We start from the raw sequence: 19,344 nt of genomic DNA, 5'->3' as shown, positions 1-19,344 counted from the left end.
TATGCATTACAAGACTTCATTCTTTGTCATCTACCATTTTTGGCTGAGAGTATTAAAAAATAATTAAAGATCACTAATAATAATCGAGTAGCGGAATACACCCAGAGCTTTAGTTTATCAGAGCGACTTTCTTTCTAAACTGGGGCAATCAGTACTTCCTCAGGCTTTGAACTCTGCATCTCCTAAATACATCGCAGTCTTTATTAACTGAATGTTAAAAAAAAACAAAAAAAAAAAAAAAAAAACTGCCGAAAAAAAATTAGCTTTAGTTTTTCTGGTATATTTAGATTATTTAAATAAAGTACAAATAGTGCTTCTCATCTTATTGTTGTACGCTTTGCATATGGGGGAAGAACTTTCAAATACAATTATCCAAACTATTGTTATGAAGTGACTGACCGTGCCAAGAATCTTATAAAAAAGAGAAAGCATTGCTTGTCCATTTTTAGTATTAATTTACAACAAAGGATTAAAAATAAAGTTTTTAAAACACCTTGAAAACAAAATTTATTTATAATTTTTCCATATGTTTTTCATTGTCTTCAAGGTACGTTTCCACTCCTTTTTTCTTCAGTCTGGCGGCTATTATACGTTTGATATTGGCATTGACATTAGGCAAATCTGCTGTTTTCCGGGCAGTGAACTAGAAGAAGAAGAAGGTTAAGAGAACTTAAAGAAGAAAAACAGTTCAATCGTAAAGTTAATACACCGTAATACTATACTATACGCCAAAAATTACTGCTAAAGACGCTTCGTATTTTTAGGGAAGCTACCATGGGAGCCCCGAGTTTATTTTAAAAATTTCAATTTGAGAAAATGTTGCATATATGGATTAACGTGAAAAATGAAGCTTGTCTGATATATTTTTTTTCAAAAAAGCTTCATTTTTGTGGATAATAGTTTAGCTTTAAATAGGTTTTTAGGCGCCTTATGGGACATAATCGCTGTTGACTCACCCCAGAACATGTCAAGTTTTAATGTAAATAACTGGGCCGAGAGTGGCACAAGGAGAATGAACATGTTTTCAAATAATACTGAATGTCTCAAGCGGTTTTTGATTTGTCAAGACGTTTGAAAGATTCAAATGATTGTATTTCGTGACTAAAATAAAATTAAGAAAAAAAACAACATCTAGCCAAAACATAAATTTTAACGTTGAATCCAAATATGCCAAATTTTTACCACCAAAATTTTAGAGGTGTTCCTATAAATATTCTAAATCCATAACGACAGGCTTTTTATATCACTTTTCCACCTTTTTTTATTTCGCTTTAAAACCAGATTAGCTTCTTTATATATCAAAATTTACAAAAAATATTAAAACACAGAATTTTATCAGTCCTCATATTTCTTATTTGAAAAAAGAAGAAAAAAAAATCGGTTGGCATTAGGATCTGTAGAATAATATCACTTTCTAAAGTTTAGAGCATTAAGGTGGTGAACTGGAGTTAGAACTCTAAAACGAGCACTGCTTCCATCTAGCGTCAGGTGTTGTAATTGAGTTAAGAATGAATACTACATAAAACAAAATTAACTTGTGGTAGTACACTAAGCTTAGTCCATAAAAAACGGGGCAATTTTTATTCGAATATTAAAAGGGAACATTTTAAAGCGACTATTAAGTTCAAAGAAGTTCTAAAGGACAAGATGATGCAAGTTCTAAAGGGCAAGATGAGTTCCCAAGTCACTTATGCAATTTGTGATAAAAACCAGATTCGCGCATTCTTTGCTTAATGCTGCTATAGTATATGGATACAAATAAAGTGAAAAGAACTAGATTTATGAAATTCACATGCTTTAGACTAGGCACCATCCTTGATATGGAAGATCAACTTTCACCGAATAAAATCTCTGTCTTTTTAATTGAGTAGCGATAAAATAGTTCATAGGGGATAATAATCTGTTCACAGACAACCCAAGGAAACCAAAAATAACAGATCCAGGGATGCTGTCTTCTTCAATATGAGAAACAGCTTAATTCAATAGTCAGTAGACATTTAGAAAAGTCACCATAAAAATCCAGTTCTTAAAGGCCGGCTTTCTCTTCCTTTAAGAAGACTTCTAATCGTTTAAAAAAACTTATTATGAAACTATCGTTTGAAAAATTTCATAAAAAAATCCAGCTCTTGATTTTGCCGTAAAAAGCTGCCAAAAAGACAAGAATAGCATTGAAAGCGTGTTTTTAACTATTTTTATTTGGCTTGAATGAATTTCCTCGTTTCACCTCATTTTATCTTTCACTCATGGTTGAAGTCCGTTGAAGTAAGGATTTAAAATTTCTAGTTTTAAAGGTCGTATTTTAATATAAATGTTGTTTATATATATATATATGTATATATATATATATATATATATATATATATATATATATATATATATATATATATATATATATATATATATATATATATATATACATATATATATATATATACACACATATATATATATATATATATATATATATATATATATATATATATATATATATATATATATATATATATATGTATTGATTTTCAGATTATCGGATTGGATATACTGTTTGTCCTAAGTGATTGGATGGATGAGTAGGTCTAGACCTTGTGCAAGTGCTCATTTATTTCAGTTACTAAATTAGGAAGACAGCATTTTTTTTTTTTTTTTTTTTTTTTTTTTTGCCAAATAATTATCTGCAATACACTATATATATATATATATATATATATATATATATATATATATATATATATATATATATATATATATATATTATAAATGATATATATCATTTGTGTTTTGCTGAGGATCACCCTTGGATATAGGGTCAAACTATTCATTTGAGGTTTGAGTTCCACTGTCTTACAAAAAAAAAACAACCTATTGTTCTACCTGTTGTTTGTGTTTATGATTTTAATGACTTGCTGGTAATTTTTATCGACTGCTTTTATTTAGAACCACCTTAACCTGCATATCGACAACTAATTAGTCGCCGATAAAGCCACTATTAAGAGTGTTTTATAGTATGCTTTTGGATTTTATCAAAAAAGACTTGAGTTCAACTTTCTTTGTCGTTATAACAGTGTTATTTATTTTTGACTCTTCTAAAATCAAGAGGTATGCAAAATAAACAAAGCATGCCTATCACAGAGACTGTATGTCTTGGCTTTACTTTAATTAGCCATGGCTCTCAAGTCTTTCATCATTTCCAACAAGTAGATGATTCAAAAACAAGAGAATCACAGAAATGAATAGATCGAATAATAATTACGAAAAAAACAAAAAAAAATCACAGGAGTTCACTAAATTGTAGCAAATAGAGAAACAGTTTTAAATACAGAGAATATTTTTCAGATTTATTTTAAAAATAATGTGCTTCATTCTTAGCTATTTTTAACTCACTAATTTTAACCATCAAGTCAAGTTTGGCGCAACTGATGATGCCATAAATCTTTAAAAAAAACTTTCAAGCAAATGAAAGTCAGTTACCTCAATCTTCTGTACAAGATCCACTTCCAGATGATGTTTTGTGACCAAACTAGTGACATGTCCAGTCACTTTTGCAGCAACTCGCCCAACTCTTCCAACTCTATGAATGTAGTCTGACATGTTTAACGGAAAGTCAAAATTGATTACGTGATGAACCTAGGATAAAATCAATTATTTTTTATTTATGTCTACTTTAGAGTCAACGCCTAGTCACTTAAGAACAGTGGCGGTTCTGGCCTTCCTTGCGCTCACGGCGAAATCTTGATTAACACCCCCCCCCCCCCCTTTCTCCGAAAAGTTATCAGGATAAACTAAAAATAAATTATCTATTAAGATAATTTAGTTTATATCTATAAATCAATTTTTATTGATTTAAATCTGACTTTTCTTACTTGTTATGGGAAAAAAAATATTGGAAAAATAAAAATTTCGGATTGAATTTACTTATATTTGCTGCCAACTGCGCCCTCTACTTTATTTTGATAGAATAAAATTTCAAAAATTACAAAATTATCATAAATGTTAGATTATTTATTCGAAATTTTGCTCCCTTTTTTTCTGCACCCATGACGAGTGCCTCTTCTGTCCCAACTAGACCACCTCTGCTTAAAAATGGTTATTTCCCTAATGGATATTAGAATTTTGGGTTGTGTTAGTATATCTAAAGATAAACATTTAGGTTCCTCCGAAAACTATGCCAGGTCATCTGAAAGTTGCCTTACTGACAATGAAGCAAACTTTCGCTGTTCAAACCTTGTCCGAACTACTGTTACTTCAATATAGTAGCCAAGTCAACTACCATAGTTCAGGGTTCAAATACGCTCCCCCCCCCCCCTCCAAAAAGAACTATTGACCAAAAGCGCAATATTTTCACTCTACTACTACTGCTATTACTACAACCATACTACTACATTTTCAATATTAAGGGGGAATTTGAACTAAATCAAAGGAGACCATGTACATGCACATTGCCAAAACAGCGTATCTCAAGAATAGATTTGGGAATTAAGTTGGAACTTACAGAGTATGCTTAAAGGGGAAGACTAATTGGCCAAAAGGCAATATGTGCACGGTACTACTAATTCTAATACCGCTACCACTGCTATACCTACTACTACTACTGCTACTACTATTATAACTACTACTTGTAAGGCGAAGAGCATTAAGATGAAGATTTCAAGAGGTATATAAATATACAGGTTATCATAAGAACATATCGGCAATGTCATAGCAACGGCTAATTGTATTAAAAAGTCAAAACTTCCGGAACTTGATGAGAGAGATTTTCTCAACTGAACAACAGGCATTGCGTTAATACTACTGCCGCTACTAGTACTAGTGTTATTACCATTGATGCAACTACTAGTAATATTATACTTCAACTGTGACTACTATTACAACTATGCCAAAGGGTATGAAGGTGAATTTTTAGAGGGGGGGGGAGGAGGTGAAATGAATCACAACAAGCCGTCTGTATTCAGGTTGTCAATAGGGCGTGTTAAGCTAAAACTTTCAGAACTTGTTGTGGGGGATGTTGAGCAAACCAAAAGACAATAATTGCACCCTATTGCTACTGCTTCTACTCATACTACTACTACTGCCACTAAAGCCATGGCTAAGACTATAATAAATCTACTATGACTACTACTGCTACTACTATTACTGCTGATAATACTACTACTGCTACCAAAGCTAAGGGTACTAAGACAAACAATTCGGGGGTATTAAAACTATAATGAACTAAATCGGAGCAAACTATGCCGACACAGGTTGCCAAGAGGACGCATCAGCAATGCTTCAGGAACGGTTGACGGCATTAAGCTGAAACTTTCAGTGTGTGTTAAAGTGGATGTCGAAGAAACAAAAGGTGATATGCATATATTGATACTAATGGTACAACTGCTACTATACCACCTAAGGGTATTAAGGTGAAGCTTTCAAAGAATATTTCGGCGGATGTTGAACTAAATTAAAACGAACTATTAGTATATAGATTTTCAAAAAGGTGACAAAACAATATCTCAGGAACGGCTTATATTATTAAGTTAGACCTTTAAGGGAAATTTGTGATGGATTTTGAACTAGGTAGAAGGCACTACGTGTATATTATTAATACTACCACTACAGTTACTGTAACTAATGACGTTAAGGTATTAAAGTGAAACTTTTAGGGAACGCTTAGGGGGAGTTTCGATTAAACAAAAACAATTCTACGTATGCAGGTTTTCAACAGGGGAAATAAGCAATATCATAGGCAGCACCGTTCTATATTAGCTAGCAATATCATTAAAATTTTTAAAGGAGCTAATTCTATTGGAAATTATAAGTTCTAGTGCCCTTTTAAAAAGTCGAAAGTGATTGGAGGGCAAGCAGTCTTCCCAAGCCCATTCATTTTCCAAACTCATCCAATCAAAACTTTGAGACAGCCGTTTTGCTCAGCATAGCAGAACGGTCCAGTGAGTATGTCTCTATATCAACCCCCCACTTTTATGCAGTTTGCCCATTATGCTTTAAAACTAAAAAAAAAAAAAAAAAAAAAAAAAACTGTTTATATTGTTGCAAATAATACACCTCAGCAAAATCTAGAGAACGACTGGGGGAACTAAGTAAAAACTTCCAGGGCTTCTCCTTCCAGGGCTGAGGGTAAGTGTATCCAGGTTGTCAAAGAACATAGATAGGATTTTTGGGGGATGGTGGTAAGTCTTATTTTTCAGGTTAACTTGAGAAGGTATAAAACCAAATTAAACAATACTATTTGTTTCAGGATTATATATTGTTGACAAAGTTTCTCGACACACAAATAGCAAGCGAAACTATGGATTTTTATAGAAAAAAAAAACCCAAAAGGATATATTCTTTTTTCATGAAAAAGACTTCAAAAATTAGCTCTTCAGTTTCATTTTTGACACGTACTGATTCTCGCTGCCACTCATCTTCTAACCGTATATTTCCTTGTTCTTCATTTTCGTTTATCATTACTTCAAACGTTTTCCAATGCTTTTTGCTCTAGATTCTCGGATTGGTCTTGTCACATTGATGGTCTAGGTTGTTAATTTCCACCCATTGTGAATTTACATTTCTCGGGTTGACCTCTTGATCTTGTTTCATTTGATGGTCCAGTTTTTTTTCATTTTGAGCAATAGTTAATTAACGTTTTTGTCCTCTAGGTAATGTGAAACTGCTCAAAACACCTTTTGTAAATAGACTCATTACATATGGTATTTTATGCTTAGCTTTTTCGGTTTTGTAATTTTGCATGTGTTACAGATACTAAAAACGATACGACCACTGCTGGGGGTTAAATGACGTAATATTAAAATCTATATAAATATGTCGTTATTCATATGATTTTTTTTTGCAAAATTAAGGCTTTTGCCAAATTTTCTCAAACTCATGGCCAATCGTTTTTTCAGGCCAGAAAATGCCAGTACGTCAATTTCCAAAAACAAAATCACATTTTCCTAGGGTGGCTGTATCGAACCAGTGGTAAACCGTCATGACATAAAAAAAGGGATTCAGAAGCCTGCCGCGTGCCGGGGCCCGGTGGCATAGTCGCCGGTCTCCCGGTACCATATATATATATATATATATATATATATATATATATATATATATATATATATATATATATATATATATATATATATATATATATATATATATATATATATGTGAGTAATAATTGTATATTTCAGTTCTCGAAAACGGCTTCACATTTTTTCGGGAAAATCAGTATCTTGGGATATTCTCGCATAAGTAAACGATCTAGATAGGTGAGAAGTCTGGTAAAATTCGTTAAAAACCTAAATTTAGGAAACAAACAAACTGTAATAATCAAATATCTTTGAATAGACGGCAGTATTAAAAGACGTTAAATTGCCTAAAGAACAAAAATCTGGTCATTGTAAACATATTTGTATATATTTTAACAAGAAATTGCAATAATTCACAAACATTCAATTGTAAAACCATAATTTTGAGGAGTAGTAGAATTTGCTATTAGAAATTGGACTTGCTTAATAATCGACTATCCTTGAAAAGACATAGTATGAGCAAAAGACATTAGGTTGCGTAAAGAGCAAAAAACTGGTAATTGCAAAAATGTTTATATATATTTTGACAAGGGATTACAACAATTCCAAAACCTTAAAAAAGAAAACCAAAAGTTTGAAGGTTAGTAGAAATCGTTGTTTTCGGGAAAATTGTCGTCCTGGTATATTCTGGCCTAAGAAAACAATTTAGATAGGTCAGAAGTTTGAGAAAATTTATTATGAGCCTTAGTTTCGAGAAAATACAAAAATAAGGGATTCGATGCCTATGGCAGAATAATTTTGAAATGACCAGTATTGGCGAAAATACTGGCTAGAATAAATCAAAATACGCTATGTGCATCCATGTTGTCGAAAGGGCGTATCTGAAATATCTCAGGATTCTTTCCAAGATAGCAAAAAAAAAAACATTTTGGAGAGTATTAACTCCTCATCCGCTTAAAATTGTTCTATCCTGTCTCTAGTTTTCCTCACTATTACTTAAAAATTGCTAACTGCCTAGTGGCCAGCAAAGATGCCCCTCTCGAAATTCCAAAATTCGTTCACTATGAAGTCGCTACGACATAGTCGCAGTTACTCAAAAGATGCACTCTATCGCTACTAAACAGGGTTGCCACCCGGTGAGAAAAAATCACTAGATTCTTGAAAAAAAAATCACTAAATCAGCACATAAGTCACTAGATTATTGATCAGAAATCATTAGAAATAACTAATATTATAATACCCTTTATCATTGTAATTAATAATTGTTTTGTTTCTTTACCATGTTCTATACAGGCCTACCAACAGGAAGGGGGTAAAATTACCCCCTAGATGTGGAATCTCAAAGAAGGAATCAGCAGCGCAATGTCTGTCCAATCACGCTTTTGATCCTCCTGATCTTCATTGTCACGCCAATCCTCCTTTTGAGAATAGCTGATCAAATAGTTTTCGATTCAGAACGCAACGGAAAGAACATGAAGCAACCGCGACTTACTGCATATTAAGGGCATAACATATATGCTGGGGCATAAGCTCTCAGAGTATGGCATCAAAGTTTTCCCATTATGAAACGCTACCTCTCTTTCTATAATAAGGGCAAAGAGAAAACCCAAGCTGATCAGCGACGTATACGTGAAATTTCAGAAGTTAGAAAACTCACGGAGATTGCCAAAAATAACCAAAACTTTAAAGATTCAAGATTTCAAGATTCATTTAATAAAAATAGCTGTCGTAGTCACGGCTGACATCGCAACTAAATTACACAACCCTTTACAACAATATATATTGTTGAAATTACACAACCCTTTACAACAATATATGACACTAGTAAAAAAAGGAACGAATGGATTGCTGAAACGGTTTGTCGTGCAGCGTACTGGTTCCAGCTTATTCATGTGGCGTGTGTTTCTGTTGACTGTGGTGGCGGGGGGTAGTAGGGATCAGTGTTTATCACTCGAAAGAACGGAGTGCCCAAATTTGCACATCAGCTGATACGAGGGCTGAATAATAAGTAACATATTTGATTCCTAGAATGATTTTTAGGGCTCATTTATGCACTGTCTCAAGTTCATCATTAAGGTGGTCGATGTTATGCACTTCAGGCCCCAAAACTGGGCACGCGTATTCAAGCAGAGGGCGTACGCAACACGCGTACGCGATCAGCAATTGCTTTATAGAAGACCCCAATCGATGCAATGAGGTTAAGGATCGCAGCGCGTAGTTGCCGTTTCTCTCAAGATTCGTGACGCGTGGCCCAAACGAACAATTGTCACTGAATGTCACACCAAGGACAACTGCAGTCGACATGGTTGGGTACCAGGGGTCGGGGCAAGCAACATCTCTTTTTAGAGGATTGAAGCGCATCACTTTTGTCTTCTTCACATTAACATGGACCCCGTTTGTACTCCACTGATCATTGAATTTATATTTTAGGTCACTATCAAACTGAGGAATTACTTGAGATTTCTCAATGAGGTATTTCAGCAAAGCTGACAAATCGTCCACAAATTTGAATCGTTCGTCAGTGTTGTCAAAGAAATGTGTTGTTTAATAGAGATAATGGTAAGATCGTAATAAGTGAAACATGAAGCCTAGGATAAAAAACGCAGCAAAATTTCCTTTGCAATCCAAACCTATGACAACAAATTCTTCCTCAACAGAGTCTCAACTGAAGGTAGCCATGAAGGCAACAATACACCAAATATAGGATTAAAAATTACTTTTGGGATAAACTTCCTTTGATATTAAAAGGAACTTTCCTTTTAATATCAAAGGAAGTTTATCCCAAAAGTTTATCCAAGTAGGGGTAGGGGGATGAAACTTTTAGACGTTTTGAGACTCCTTATTTTAGCTTACCACTGTAAGATTTGTTTTGCTTAGCTTTACTAATTTTCTCTAAATGTCAAAGATAGTTTACCCAGAAAGGGGTTGTTTACCCTAGCTACCTCTTTCGAAGTCTTTACAATACCAATATAATGCAGGGTATTTGGTCTTTCTAGTTTTATTCATTAGTCACAGGTTGATAAATGTCGCCTTTCTGGTTGGCAAGCATTTTTCAAGCACAGCTCCCGTCAAAATTGTCAATGAGTTTTCGTGGTTTTAACAAATACTTTTGTCGAGTTCCTAGCTGTAAATAAATATTAACAGATGAGGTAATTTCAAACAATTTTCATGAAAAAAGTCTATTTACCGCTTCATTTTGTAAAGCCCATTATTATTATTATTATTATTATTATTGTATATGGTGCTATGTATTAAAGGTGGACACAGCCAGAATTTAGGTCTGGGCGGGGATGTAAGTAGCAAGTAAGTAAAAACGACACTAGACTTTTTATCCCAAACCGATGGTACTGATCTCCATGTCATGAGCCTTTGGCCAGGAAGTACAATTTTTGTATTTTTACTTTATTTAATATCAATTATTAACTAAAACATGAACAATCAAAACGAATAATTTTGACCCTTCTGTTGAGCTGGCCTTTCATTTGTCCTTGGTGCAGTTTTCAATTAATTTCCTTGTGATGTACAGGAAGGGTGAAGTAGTCACAAGACTTGCACATATACATTTTAAAGAAGCGAAAACGAAGTGTTCAAGGAAAATCCCACATCAAAAATTACAGTAGATTTTTTAATGGTTATTTTTATCTTACATAAATACGACCAATTCTCGAGTATGCTTGCCCTGTATGGGACCCTCAAGTCAACAAGACAAGTTACCTAAGCGATCAACTTGAGTCACTACAAAAAAGAGCCTTTAAAGTTATTCTTTCAGACACATATGTAAGTTATGAATTGGCATTATCTGTTCTACAACTTCCGTCCCTTAACCAGCGTCGTTTGGGTTTGATCTGCAAGTTTTGCCATTTTCTTCTTAGCAGTGAAAAACATAGAAATTCTACCACCAGTTATGAGGAATAAAATAAACACAAGGTCAGCTAACAAAGTGCAACTGCAATTGCCTACTCCAAGAACAAACCGTTTCGCCAATTTGCTCGTTCCTTTTTAAATGTCAGTGTTTAATAATTTATACTCTCCTGTTTTCTTTGTTTTCGTTGTAAGTACTAGCGCCGTTTGATTGGAATTTTTATTCTAAACTATGATTGCTTGTATAAAAATAAAACTGTTCTATTCTATGATTTGAGACCTCAGAATGGGACTCAGAACAGAAATCAAATAGCTGAGAGCAAATCAATCCCAGCTTCTCATCAGGATTGAGTAAGACTCTGACACAATTTTCTGTTATAAAGGCTATGGTGATAATGGAATTTCTAATACAAACACCACACTATTAATAATTATAGATGAATTATTTTTTAATATTACACCTGCTGACATAATAATCAGTGTTGGCTTGCAGTAACGTCAACTCACGAATTTTAATATATATTTTTTAATCTTTTTTTTTTGGGGGGGGGGGGAATTCTGCAAGATATATAAGGGGTCAAATTTGTGATTTTTTCAAAGTCTACGGGGGGTGGAGTGGATCTTGCTACAAAAAAGGGTATCTAGTCATTTTTAAGCATTATTTCAGGTAAATAATAAATAAAAGCCACTTAAAGACCAAAAAAACTTACATCAACAGTGTCAAGTCCTCTTGAAGCAATATCAGTGCACGATATGATATTACCCTCTCCTTGTTTGTATCTTTCATATGCGTCAGCTCTTACATCTCTAGGGGTGTTTCCACTTATACTGTATGTTGGTATTCCGTTTTCATTGAGGTAGAAATTTATCCAGTCACATGTATCTGACTTGTTACTAAAAAGAGTAAAAAAACACTAACAATGACCAAATTGCATAATTTACAACCTTTAGCCAGAAGGTTATGGGGGGGGGGGGGGCTTGGTATCACCAGAGGCACAGTTAGTACACTTTTTGACTATTTTGAACAAATGACTTTTTTTTCAAAAATTCAATCATGTTGGGGGGGGGGGGCTTCTATATATGGTAAGTGGAGAAGGGGCTTGCTACCCTCTGAATATTTTCAAACTTTCCCCTGAACCTGCCCTCAAAGTTTAATCTTAATACCCTAAGCCATCCCTGGGATACTGCTGATACTCCTTTCGACAACCAGTATGCAAATACCGTGCTTTTATTTTGTTCAATATCCCTCAAAATTTCCAAAAATTGTCAGAAATTCTGTGTTTTGATTTTGTTCAATATCCACCTCAGCAATTCCTGAAGACAATCGCAGATAAAAATAAGTCGATGTTACGAACAGTTGCAGTAGTAGTTGCTCCGAAAGTTTCAAGTTAATTGCCTTACCCATTCCTAAGATATAGCAGAAACGCCTTTCTGATAACTTGAATATAGACAGTATCTTTTGATTTAGCCTTTTTGATAACAGTGACCTTTTTGATAAACTGGATGCACTTTTGCCTTTGATTTAGTTTAACATACCCCTCAACACTCTCCAAAGTTTTGCCCTTAATACCCTTAGCATTTTCGGATACATCCAGAATCAAAAATTTTAATTTATTATCCTTGCCTATTAATTTACTATCCTTGCTCCCGGGCTGGGGGATGGCATCTCCAGAGGCATAGCTTTTAAACCTTTTGTCTAGCTTAAAAATAACAACAATTTCAAAATTTCGATCAGTATTGAGCAGAGAGGGAGCGTAAAAAGAGCAACGAGTGGGGGGGGGGGGAGGGAGGATTGGTTGCTCTCCATTTCCTTTTCATTTCCTCAACATACATAGAAAGTTTCAACTTAATGCCCTCAGCCGTTCGTTAGATATTGCTGGTATTCGCTTTTGACAACTAGCAAGCAAATAGTGTTTTAATTGCGTTTGGCACCCCTCTCAATATTTATTAAAGTTTCATCTTAATACCCAAGCCTTTTTAGAGATCCAGGATCAAACATAACCTTTTTCCCAATAAAAAACCTTGTATATTAACTACGTGCAATTTTCATTCCTTACAGACCTTGCACCACGGGTTATGGAGATTTTGTCAACCCTAGAGGCATAGTTATTTGACCTTTGGACTATTTAGAATAAAACGACTACCTAAAAAATTTGATCAGATGCATTTGGGGAAATGATGGTGCGGGAGGGGGGCTGCTTGCCCTCCGAACACTTTTGACTCTTAAAAAGGGCACTAGAACTTTCGATTTCCGTTCGAATGAGTCCTCTCCGAAGTTTATATGACCACCCCTTTCATGAAAAAAAAAAGAAAAAAAGAAATAATAATACATCAAAGCCTTATGGCCCTTTACTATAGGTAACGCTAGTGGGTCACCTCCAATATATCTTTTCAATCTAATCCATCTTATACCATCACAAAATTTGAAAAGGACCTGAGACGGTCAAACAAGGAGGGTTCAGCTTCGTTAATGACAACTGGCCCTGATAAGTTTTGAGCTTTACGTTTTTGCCTTAGGCTTTTCCCTTTTGTCTTATAATTTGTTTTTTTTTTAGTAGAGAGGTAAGAATAATACTGCTCAGGAGATATGAGCCGTCCAAAGAATGCAATGATTCCATACTGATTTACGTCTAACTAGCGTGTCTTTTTTTTATAAGAAACACTACGCAGAGTATGGGTCTCTGGGAAGCCCTGAAACATACTTTTTCCAAAACTGTACATCCAATTCCTGGAATATAGCGGCTCCTCGCCACGTTGAGAAGTTATTGAGCCAACCGACTGAAATTTTCAGGAGTCAAAAAACCACCCTAATTAGGTTCCAGGACGGTGTTTTTAGGTACCCAACTCTTTCATCCCCATTCCTGGACGCTCCAGTTTCAAAGACTAAGCAGGTATTTTCCAATGTCCTTTTAGATATCCATTTGCAACACAAATAAGGGCACGGAAAGATATTCTAAATCTCACATTTCCTCTGCATCCGTAATTGAAAGGCTTGGAAATTATAAGATAGTTTCTCACTACTTTTACTAAAATTCAGATTTAGATTAGAATATTGATAAAACCCTGGAAACTGTCTTTATAAGGCCTGCAGTCTAAGACAAGCTAACTCTATGCCAAACCTGAAAACAATTATTTTTCTTCTAAATTTTGAAAAAAATTCTCTAAAACCTTACAAGTACGGAAGATGTGGCAAAAGGAACCCAAAGGAAATATTTAGCCCTACGCTCTAATTTGGTCTTTATATCCAGCCCTGAAAGTTACATTCACCTCTTTCCGAGATAGAAGAAATCCACTATTTGATATATTGTCATGTCGTGGACAATTCTATGAGAATTCAGAAAAAAGGTGATGATAGTTAAGTTTCCCTCCCCTCCCTGCGCAAAAATACGATCCCAAAAAAAGTGCACCTCCTTATTATTTATTTGGTATAACTATATTTCTTTGATGTTAGATTCAGAAAATAATTCATTTGGACTAATTAAGGACAAACACTCAAAACTTTGATCCTGCTACTGTGATCAGACTTGATCACTTTGATGTGGTCAGACTTTCTTGATTTCGTCAGCGCCGATTCAATTTGCGGTTACACTGGTTGAAATAAGAACGACGCATGGCAAAAGGCATGGGAAATATATAATTTGGGCTATATATTTGCACATTTAGGGGGGGGGGTATAGTGGAAGCGCCTTCAAAATGTATTAACTGCAATTTTTCTGCATATTACCAATTAAGAATTATTTTCTTTATGTTTCCTTCTCAATAGCCCCAATTACAGGCTATTATTCTATTTTTATATTAATATTATATTATTTATTTTATTATTATTATATTAGCAGTATATTATTATGCTACTGTATTATTGCACTATCATCGGAAGTAATCGATAAATGGCTCACAAATTTAAGAAGCAATTGTGACAAATAAACGAAAAACTTCGTGAGGTAAGGAAAACGAATTAAATAATAATAAAATTATAAACACAAATTACACTTTAATGCTATTATTTAATTCAAATACTTTATAGCAACTATTTCAAATATTTTTCGTTTCAAATTATTTATTTCAAATACATTTGTCTATTCAATTCTTAAACATTTGTACCAATTAACTGATTCTATGTAGAATTTGCGTTATACGACCCCCAGCAACCATAATAGATTAATGAATAAATTAATTAACTAATAATGAATCAGCCAACCTGAAAATTAGCGTTCTAAGGTTCTTCTTGAAGTCTTGGCGAACGAGGTCAAGAAGGATATCACCTTTTTTTAACATGGCAATCCGAAGAAACTTTTGTGTAACGTTTGGCATAATGCGATGAGTATACGGGCTCCTTATTTCTTCTAGGGCATCAATCTAAAACAAGGAAAAAGAAATACAGGTGTAACAATAATAACATAAATAAAAATCATTCAAAGAAGTAAATAAATAAAACGTAAAACATGAATAAGGAAAACACAAGAAAAAAATCCTAAAAGAAACTAATAAGGGCAATAATATTATAATAGAGAAATACAGACAGTGCCACTAACTCTGTAGGCCCCCCTACTCAGAAGGAACAAGAAAAATTACATACAATTAAAAATTTTCGGTTATTTAAAAACAATTTTTTTTCCATAGTCCCTTCCCCTACAGCCTTGACTATTTGATTTGTGGCATTATTACATGTAAACGTAGATATTGCTTGCACGCTTCGATATTAATTGATGCAACTACATCCTAGAAATTGCAAAACTTTCTTAAATTTCAAGGACTATTTTTGAGCATCAATGTTCAAAGATTGTCTATGTTAAAACACTTGAGTTAGTAAATTGGAGGGCATTGATGGCCCAAATATAATTAGACCTTCATGGCCAAAAGTGGGGGTGGGGGAGGAGGATGAAGAAAATTGCGCCGATTCTAATTTCTGCATGAATGTTTCACCAAAAACATTGGTCTTTATTGATATTTGATTTTTTTTTCTTTGAAAATTAAGACTAGAATATTCTTTTAAATTTTATTCCATTTTATTAGCTTTAAGTTATTTATTTACATAATGGAAATTTTTCGTTTGTCCGTTTCAACATAGCTCAATGAAAATTTAATCCCAACCACACAAATTATTCACAGTTTTTATAAAAATACAACACATGCTTGTAGTGGGTCATCTTTATCGATTTGCGATTTCTATGAGACACAGAGGTCGACTTCTTTACCCACAAACGCCTGGTTTTAGAACAAAAATTCGGAATTTCGACAATTTTCATCACGACCAAGTAATATCAAATTTAAATACTTAGAAGTTGACATTTGAGCATTGTGCGTTTCAGTTTAAGCCCTTTTTTGTTTGAGACCCTTCTTTTATCGATAAGTGAACTCTTTGACCAATGTTTTTCAATTGAAATTCAGGACTACGAAAATTTAAAAAGTATCTTCAAGATTTCAAAATTTAACTACAATTCTACATGATTTAAGGTGAAAGCTGATCTACAAACTTCGCTAGAGCTCAGCATTCTTGAAACTGTACAACAAACGTATCTTTTTAAGAAAAATCAAAGATTTTTAAGTTCACAAAAACTGGATAAGACTAACAACAGTAAAAAAGTATTTAGGAAATTTATCAATAATAAATTATTAATAATAAAATAGTTTGTTAAAATACTAAAAATATTTTAAACGTATTTTGGAACACGTTTACAGTCCGTCCTCAGTACCAAAAAACAACACAAAAATTGGACATATATACAAACAACAAGAAAAACAGGGTAAAAAACAATGAATCAACAAGCCAAAACCAAAAATTTGTGTAATTATTTTTCAGAGCCGAGAAAGAATCGTAAATATCGGGCTAAGATATCCATAACTTTTTTTGTTGTTATTCAGGCCTCATCATACATTTTTTTGGGGCAATTCAAAAAAATCAAAGCTGGTAGGGTAGAAAACCAATGAAAAAGGCCAAGATTAAAAACTGTATAATTGTTTTTCAGGGCTGAGGGCTAAGATATCCATAACTTCTTTTGTTGTCACAGTAGGTATTATCCTATATCTTTTTAGTAAATTTAAAACTTATGGATTTACCTTTTCATCTTCTGCAAATTTGAAATTTCTATTAATAGCTTCGAATCTAACATATGTAGAAGGAGGAATATTGCTTTCAAGTTCACTTCCTGAAGGAAACGATTTGTGGGTATAAATATAAAGACTAATCATATCCGAATCATTATAGTGTTTACCTTCATAAAGCTCACCCTGGTTTTTGACGCCCATGTAGGAGACAGCTCGCTAGTGTATTCAGGGACGTAGCTCCAGGATTTTTATTGTACGGGCAAGAGGGATTTTTTATTGTATTTTTATTGCACGGACAAGGGTTTACATCCGGAGAGTCAAGGGGTGTGGGTTATGTAATCATTTTTTCTCCAAATTATTGGGGGGGGCAACTGACCCTCCCCCCAAACAACACAACTGTGTGTCATGGGCCCCTGGCTGAATGATGCTGCCTTATGTTTTGTTTTGAGATTTCTATTATACAGCATAGGAAGTGCCGATTAGACCAGGTAAGCCCCCCCCCCCCCAAAAAAAAAAATTCAGCTTATGGACACCCATACTGAGCGTATTGTTTTGCCAAAGTCTGGGAAATGATTGTTAGTTTAGATTACTGTAAACTTACCAATTTTTTTCTTTTACTGTTTCAGTTACTTTTTTTCTTACGTTATTCGTAAAAATTTCCATCTTGAAGCTAGAATTTTTCCAAGAGAAATTTAAGTTCTTCATAAGCAATTTCAATAAGAAAAAACATTAAAACCAATACTTTTTGTAATTTCTCGACTTGATCTGAACCTGTTTACACTAATTGACACGCCATAAGATTTTCACATTGAAAAATTAATGTAAGGTGTTGACAGAAGACGGCAGATTTAGATAACAAAAATGAACCAAGCAACATCACTACAAGAGTTCCAGCAGATAGGCCAGAACTAAAGTGAATTCCAAAAGAAATTTCCCAAAAAAATTCGATTGAAGACCAATCTAAAGTAGAGAACTAATAGCACATTTGACTAGTCGGAAAGACGATTTTTATCAACTCTGATCCAAAACAGAAATGACCTGAATAATCACTAAGATTTTTTCATCAAGTGACGTAAGATTCGACTGCCGAAGCGAAATTTGGTTCCTCAGTTGAAAAAAGGTACTGAAATGACCTTAGAAAGCAAAATCATCGAAAAGACCAAAAAAGGCCTGAAAAAGTACCGGTAATATATCAGCTAGGATATTTTTAAGATCTTTTGGAACTGTAGCTCCTACTAGTGTGACTTGGGCTCCAGTTCTCACTGAATTCTCGTCTGTCGGATTCTCCATCTGCAACTAAAATAGAAAACAAACTTAAACAAAGGATAGTAAAGACTTTAGAATAGCAATTTGTTGAAAAGGAAGGTCTATATTTAAAATTAGGAAAACTAGCAATAGTATCAAATTGGTCAAGATATACACTCAAATATATTCCCAATAGTTTATTAATAGTAATAATTATAAGTACAAGTTAATTAATATTTTATTAATAATAGTTTGTTAAGTTTATTAAAGCTTACTAAGGTGAATCTCACCTTATACAATTGGTAAGTGTTCATAACTTCCGGCCGGTTACCAATAGGAGAGCCTTACGGTGAACAAAGGGTACTTGAACCGAGTATTTATCCATTATACAATAAGAATCAGTTTTCGATGCTTACAAGAAAATGTACATTTTTACTTTTACCCTTTTTATGCTTTTCGTCCGATATGCCTTTTGGTTAGTCATGTAAAATTAGCTGTCAATACTATTAAAATCCCAGAAAAATTTAAATGAACAAAACGGACCATCTATTTCAGGGTTCGACTTGTCCCGAGAGACCCCGTAGTCTCATACGGGATCGGATTAAAATTTTTAGATCATAATTCGACCTAAAATGGTCAAAAGATTAGAAAAAAATTGTCTTCAGTGGGAGGGGAGAATGGACCACGTCGTCCAAGGGGTAGTATTCCCACGTTATTCAAATGATCCATTTCCTCTAAATATATTTTAGTACGAAAAATGTGAATGCGTTGCTGCTTGCTAAGACAAAATCATTTAGGAAATTTAAGCCACTATGATTACAGTTACATATCTAGCCCATGGCAACTTGGCCACAGCCTCTCCGACTCGCTCCCCTCCACTTCTAACTTTTTAACAAACATCTTGAAACATTGTTTTTAGCAATCAATTTGGGATTAACGAACCAAGTACGTTGGGCAAATGGGAAAAAAGAATGATGGCTACAAGCAAGGCCGTACCCAGAATTTTTTTCGGAGGGGGCTTTACTCAAATTTTTTTCCGGGGGGGGGGGGGGTTACACAAACAAACTAAAAAAACACATACAAAATTTTTTTATATTTATTTTCGTTACGTTTTTACGAATCAAAAAAACATTTCGGGAGGGGTTCAAACCCCCAAACCCCTCCTCCGGGTACGGCCTTGGCTACAAGAGGG

The 19,344-nt window shown here is 34.0% G+C and overlaps 1 protein-coding gene across 4 annotated transcripts in view; it reads right to left on the bottom strand.

The window, feature by feature from the left end:
- Positions 1-429: 429 nt before the first annotated feature.
- LOC148940136 (putative ATP-dependent RNA helicase DDX28) overlaps positions 430-19,344 on the bottom strand; it is a 128,449-nt gene continuing 109,534 nt past the window's right edge. For all 4 annotated transcript variants that reach the window (XM_089105935.1, XM_089105936.1, XM_089105937.1 and 1 more), the window contains 5 exons: positions 18,090-18,203; positions 15,061-15,218; positions 11,573-11,756; positions 3,469-3,624; positions 430-643 (listed from right to left, as the gene is read on the bottom strand). In XM_089105935.1, coding sequence (XP_088962061.1) covers positions 512-643; positions 3,469-3,624; positions 11,573-11,756; positions 15,061-15,218; positions 18,090-18,203 — 744 coding nt within the window. In that variant the 3' untranslated portion in view covers positions 430-511. The remainder of the gene's footprint in view (positions 644-3,468; positions 3,625-11,572; positions 11,757-15,060; positions 15,219-18,089; positions 18,204-19,344) is intronic.

This window comes from Artemia sp. Qi Xiang Cuo, chromosome 20, assembly GCF_049724085.1.
Source record: "Artemia sp. Qi Xiang Cuo chromosome 20, ASM4972408v1, whole genome shotgun sequence".
In the NCBI taxonomy this organism is placed as follows: domain Eukaryota; kingdom Metazoa; phylum Arthropoda; class Branchiopoda; order Anostraca; family Artemiidae; genus Artemia; species Artemia sp. Qi Xiang Cuo.
This window is presented reverse-complemented; position numbering and strand designations above follow the sequence as displayed.